The sequence below is a fragment of the Pavona decussata genome, unplaced genomic scaffold (genome assembly GCF_977016875.1).
Source record: "Pavona decussata unplaced genomic scaffold, jaPavDecu1.1 SCAFFOLD_105, whole genome shotgun sequence".
Taxonomy (NCBI): domain Eukaryota; kingdom Metazoa; phylum Cnidaria; class Anthozoa; order Scleractinia; family Agariciidae; genus Pavona; species Pavona decussata.
The window spans coordinates 433,618-440,085 of NW_028145519.1; the positions used below are offsets into that span (position 1 = coordinate 433,618).

At 38.1% G+C, this 6,468-nt stretch overlaps 1 protein-coding gene across 1 annotated transcript; it reads left to right on the forward strand.

The window, feature by feature from the left end:
- Positions 1-839: 839 nt before the first annotated feature.
- LOC146471238 (sphingosine 1-phosphate receptor 3-like) lies at positions 840-2,875 on the forward strand. Its single transcript, XM_085121068.1, has one exon. The coding sequence runs from the start codon at positions 1,437-1,439 to the stop codon at positions 2,400-2,402; it is 966 nt and encodes a 321-aa protein (XP_084977194.1). The 5' UTR covers positions 840-1,436; the 3' UTR covers positions 2,403-2,875.
- The last annotated feature ends 3,593 nt before the right edge of the window (positions 2,876-6,468 follow it).

Sequence of the window (6,468 nt, forward strand, 5' to 3'; positions counted from 1 at the left end):
ATAGTGGATAATGCACTGCACTGACGTCAATATTCTCCAAGTCTCATTTACTAGTCGCAACCTTTCATTTCCCATTTTTTTTTTATTTTCCATTCCACGTTACCCATTCTGTATTCCTCGTTTTAGTAACATCCATTTCCAACCGCTAGATGTTAGGACTGATGGTCTGGAGGGATCGAGGAAAGGGACAATGACACACGCCGATTGTAAAGCTTGTAATTTTGTGGTCTATTTAGATATCTTTCGACAAACTATTTTAAACCAGTAAAGCCTTTGCTAAGAAAAGCAAATAGGAGTAAGAATGCTCTTTTTTCACCAGATTCCAAATAAGCATTTTTAAGAAATGCGATCTTCCCGCTTTATAGCCAGTTCCAGGCTCCTAAAGAGAGGCGCAAAGGAGAGTGCAAAGGGACGAAAACGAGGGCCCAGCCCCCTCGTTTTCGTCCCCTCGCCCTTTCCTTCGCGCGTGTCTCCAGGAGCCTGGAACAGCCTACCCGCTTTAAGTTTCGCCTACTAACAATTAAGTGCTTTGCGAGGTCCTGTTTATGGTCAAAATCTGACAGTGACAGTTGTTATAACTAGTAATTGAAAATTCAGGTAAAACAGTGTTAATGATGCTTTTCACGTTAGGAAATAATATGACTATTCAAAATGCATTTGTTTTCTCAACTGTGTTTACACAACATAGAGTGAAAAGGTTTTGTGAGTTTCTCTTTACATTACGCACTCAAGAATCGTTTATGAAATGCAAATTTATAGCCGTCGCTTGCGTAAAGTAGAAACATTCTTTGAAATAAAACAAAATGCGCAGGGGGAAGGGCGGGGGGGGGGGGGGGAGATAATTATGGTAAATACTTGGTTATAATGTTGTGAAGGAATACGATGTTTTATTTAAATCAATTAATTTAAGAAGGCGTAGGTTAGACGATGCTTTAGATTTCACCGTTCCTCTGTTTGTGAATCGGGACTATAATGGCTATGACTTGTAATATTAGACAAGTAATGCGTTAGCAAATGAAATGTAAATATCTTACACACGAACGCATTCAATTTTATCATCGATGTCAGAGGATAAAAGGCAGTATATGTGTTCTACTTCGTTTCAAATCGTTCCATAAGTATGTTCGTTTATTACTTTTACTCAATTATCCGTCTTTAGATGAAAATGACTAACGTGAACGAACCAACGCGCTGAAAAACAAAACCATTCATGACACAATCAGAAAAAAATGAATATTTACATATTGTATTTCCGACATACATCAACTGCCAAAAGATATTATCTAAATTAGAATTTTAAGAAATTAGAACTGTAAAGGTGACGCATTTAAATTGAGCTCGGGCCGAGGTGTGCTCAAAACGTTTTCTAATATTTGCGTGGAAAAGAGAGCACTTTCTTTAGATCCCCATAAAAAGTCACAACTACTTACACAGACATGCTGAACTCAACGGCAATTGCATTCGCCATTATCTACGTATTGGAGGCAGTCTTGATCATCATTGGAAATTCGTTCACCATCTTTGTCTTCTGGAAACAGAACCTCTATCAAAAGCGAACTTGTTTTCTCCTGATCAACCTGGCGGTCGCTGATTTGCTTGTAGGAATAGCGGAACCCATAGCACTATCGACAGGGAAGTTTGATAAGATGATCGCCGACACAGAAAAAGGAAAGAGAGGAGGGGCTAATCCTTCATCAGCGCTTCAACTCCTTGCATCAAGTACATCGGTTTTTTTCCTCGCTCTTATTGCTCTTGAGCGGGTTTACGCGGTGCTATATCCACTCATCCATCGTGTAACAAACTTTAGAGTTTACATTTACGGCGTTGGTATCCTCTGGGTAGTTGGGTTATGCACCGCTGGACTGACTTTATTGTCGATTTATTATAGAAAGGTGCAAAAAAAATATGTTACTGTCTCCATACACACTTGCCAATTTATTGCTCTGTTGGTTATTTGTGCAAGTTATATTAAGATACGTAATCGATTGCGAAGTACATCAGCTGAAATAGCACCCCACAGCAATCGATCCACTGAACATAACTTGCGACTTTCAAGAACAATGTTCATAGTAATCGCCGCATCGCTAGTGTTTTGGCTGCCTACTTTTGTTGTGTATACTATGAGAGAGTTTTGCCAGCGATGTTTTGTCCCGGTCATCCACTGGTTCGTAAATAGTCTTTATCTGGCAAATTCTATGGTCAATCCATTCGTGTACACATTTAGGATGCCAATATTTAAAGAAGCTTTGAAGAAGTTTTGGCGCAGACGACGCCAGAATCTTGTCTTACAACCCGCTCAGGCAGACGAAGCAGATTTGATATCTAGAGGTACTTTTACTCCCCGAATGGAGCGTACAAACAACACCTCAACCACGCCAAGGCACTCAAATACTGAGATGTAGAATATCAAGCAGTTGCCGACGAAGGCTTTCAGCTGAGGGTACTTTAAGCAAAATGAAGGAGAGAATAGCAAACGAAACACAGGCAGCTTGTCACATAAGTAATGTGTGAATAAAAAACAAGGAAGAAAACCTGGACCCCCGTTTTCCGCTGATTGTATTCCATTTATTAAATAGTCCTTCCTGCCGAAGTTTGAACCGTGCGAATTCGGACGTGCTAGCACTTGTCGTGCTTATTCTTAATCCTCACTGATTATGATTTTGAGTCACAAAAATTGAGGTTCGCCTATGCTCACAAGGTTCAAGCGTTTCCATTGAACCATTTAAGAGTTTTGCTTATGCCCTGTTGTAATTAAATGTTAAAATGTTATTGTGAAAATCTGACAGTGACTGCTGTTATAACTAGTAAGTGTAGAATAAGATGTTACGGTCTAAGTGATGCTATTGTCCCAGTGGTGTTAGGAAATGATAGAAATATTTAAGAGCGGCTTTCCACAAATATCGACTAAGTGGTGGCACAAGTCAAAAAATCGATTTCGTTCATATTTTGCTCATAGGTAGTTCCTAGTGAGAAACGAACTGGGCTGTAGTTAGTTTTTCAAAATACCGCTTCCTTTCGAGTAAATATGCGAAAAACGATTTTGTCTCAGTTGAGCTGAAAGGCGGCTTTCGGCGAGATGGAATTTTCCTTAACTTTCGACGGCTCGCGTATCAATCCACAGATTGTTACTAACCTTCAAATGACATTTATTGCCTTATTAGGTTTCCTCTTCTGTTTCACGGAAAAAACATTTAAAACCTAAGTTACTCTTACGTCCAAGAGGGGTTTAGAAGAGCATGCTATAAATGCAAATTTTCAGCAACCGCATTTTAGCACTTAAACATTGCCAATTTTACCCATGGGTGATAACCTAGATTTCCCTATAATGACTTTCTATTGCTTCACTGTGTACCTATTTATCAGAATATAGAAACAAAGCTCTGGGTAAATGAAAATAAATGACCCGCTAGGCTTCAGATTTATTAGCATTTTCTTGAGATTTGGCCATCGAAGCGCAAAAAGATGGCGTGACACACTGTCACCGGTACAAAAAGTTTTTCTTTTTAGAAAACGATGGAACGAGATTTTTAAAAGGAAGCATTTTTCATTCGCAGTAGAAAAACCTTTGAATCGAAAGTTCGGTAGCGTTACTGACCAATATATATTGCGGCTGCTTTTTATAGAAGGAAATTCCAGAGTATCCGTTCGCTCTGGTGCGGAGTCCAATCCGTTATTGTGGCTGAATGTTATTGTGTTAAACCAAATAATTGGAAAATTTCTTTTCCTCTTTCTTCATCACTGCCATGAATAAATTAAACTAGAAATAGGTTGAACGCAGCAGATTTGAACTACATTAATCTGATTAACAGTTTCGACTGTTACATGTATGTTAATCTGCATCGTTTGCGTGAAATATACGTGAGAAGTACTGTTTGTTTTACTCGTTCCTTGATCATGAGCGAGTTTTTGAGATCTCTGTAAATAAAGAAAGGGAAGAGAAACAGCATAAAGGGTCCATCCCCGTTTTTAAAAACATTGTCTATAGAGTTTTCCAATCTACATACATCTAAAAATGAGAGCTCGTGATTAGTGAATTATAGATTTGCAAAAGAAAGCACACGCACACACAACGGCAACAACAACAACAACAACAAAAAAACAAGACAGAATTCTGAACGTTTCTAAGGGAAAAAGTAATAACGATAAAAACCGTAACAAATTTAATAAAACAAAGGTAGTGGTCAATACTCGTGTTATTAATAATGTTATTTTGCTGCGCTTTTTGATCCTGAAATATTCTTTGTGTCAAGCTGAACGTAATTAACTAATTAGATTTTTGAACGTCACAGTTTTGGACCTATGAATAAATTGAATTATTATTACACCAGAGAAACAGTAAGGAATTGTAAACAAAACGGTGAGCATGGAAGTTTGCTTTTCTTTTAAGTCGAACATGGTGGGCCCTGTTCGTTTGCTCGCAGAGACAGAACATGGTCCAGCGAAATAGTATCTCTACTGTCCTCCGTGTGTCCTGTACAAAGAATATTGACCAGCACAAGTCATGTTATGGTTTTCAAGGTGTAGGGAACTAGGGCCATGTTTTCAACGCCAGAAAATATCAAGACAATGACGATTTGGGCTTAGCTGTTGAGAAACATTTATCAGCAAATACACTTATCGGGCCCGGTAAGTTACCGGGACTTTAGAGAAACAGGCCGCCGGGCTTATAAGCGGCAGTTTACGGTATTCCTGGAGAGATGGTAGACACAGAAATACCAAATGTAGGAGCCTTTATAGCATGTCCTTATTACTACTTTGTGACTTAATATTGTTGACACAATGTGCTGTTTTAGTTCTTTTTCTTTTCTCTCCAGAGAGAAGTCCTTTTCTCTTTATCAGGTGTGGGACTATATTAACAAACGTACCGACCAAATTTGACGGCATTTAAATGGTGATGTTATGCTTTGTTGGACTTCGAATATAATGTGCTCGTTTCAGAGTATTTATTCTGCGTGCAAAGGTATGGAAGCAAACGGACATTAGTTACGAAAACTAGTCACTAAAAATCGTCTTTATCCCCATTGAAACATACAATGAGACATTGAAACATACAAATCTTTATGGTGACACTTCCCGTTCATGGTCACGCAACAGTGTAGGTTGCGAGTTGTTTATAAAAAAAAAAATAAGAAGAAATGTTTATTAATTCGTAAACTAGATTGTTTTGTTATTCAGAAGGTAAGTGTACAGGAATAACCCCAGTGCAGGTTAATGAAGAATTCGATGCTAAATTCTTATTAAAATGTGCATGAAATGATCATGAAATACTGAAAACCTTGTCGTCGGCACACTATTAAATATACTTGTATCGAGCGGAAATAGATGAAGAAGATGGCCAAACCTTATGTTAGATTTTTCATGAAGGTATCAGCTTAGTTTCCGTACCTTTGTGTTTCAAATTGACACACGTTTTTGATTCTCTTTTGGCTTTCGTAGTTCGCGGTCACCGGCCATGTCACGCCATTGTTTACAATGCGAATGCCAGATTTTCGACAGGGTAGGTGATAAATCCGAGGCCCTGCGGGTTACTTAAAATAATTTACCCAAAGTTTTGTTTTGATGTTATGATTGATAAGTACACAGTGAAGCCATAGAAAGTCGTTTTATGATAATCTAAGTTATTGCCCATGGGTAAAATTCCCGGTATTTCAGTTTGAAAATTTGGTTGTTAAAAATTTACATTTATAGCATGTTGCTCTAGATCTGTTTCGGGCATAAAAGTAACCTAAGTTTTGAATGTTTTTCTGTAGAAACGAAGAAGAAGACCTAGAAAAGCAATAGATGTTTTTTTGATGATCCGTGACTGGCTGTGGATTGAAACGCGGCCGGCCAAAGTTAAGAAAAATTCCGCCTGGTGGGAAGCGAATTTTGAACTCAACTGAACTGAAAATCGTTTTTGGCTTGTTTCCGCGAAAGGATTAGCCGTGTTTGGAAAATCTAACTACAGCCCGTTTTGTTTCTTACTAAGGCCTACCTATGAGCAAAATATGAGCGAAATCGATTTTTTGACTTGTGCCACCAAAAGTTGATTTCGGTCGATATTTGTGGAAAGCCGCTCTTAAAGTCCCTGATTTATTTTCATAGCTGTGTTTGCAGAACACAAAGTAAGAAAATTCTGTCCGCTTTTTACATCACATACCCAACAATCGCTTTAACAAAAGACAAATTTATAGTCGTCATCGCTTGCGTAAAGTAGAGACGTTCTTTGAAATGAAACAAAAAGAGGGGCAAATAATGGTTACAACTTGCTATAATTTGATGAAAGAACTGAGGGTGTTTTTCGAAATGCAAATTTATAGCCGTCGCTTACATAAAGTAAAAATGTTCTTTGAAATGAAACAAAATGCGGTGGGGGATAAATACTTGGTTATAATTTTATAGAGGAATACGGTGTTTGTTTAAATCAATTAATTTAAGAAGGCGTAGGTTAGGCGATGCTTTGGATCTCGCGTTCTCCTGTTTGTGAAT

Bases quoted from the DNA above. Each gene is read 5' to 3' on its own strand.
- LOC146471238 (XM_085121068.1), top strand. From the start codon at position 1,437: ATGCTGAACTCAACGGCAATTGCATTCGCCATTATCTACGTATTGGAG.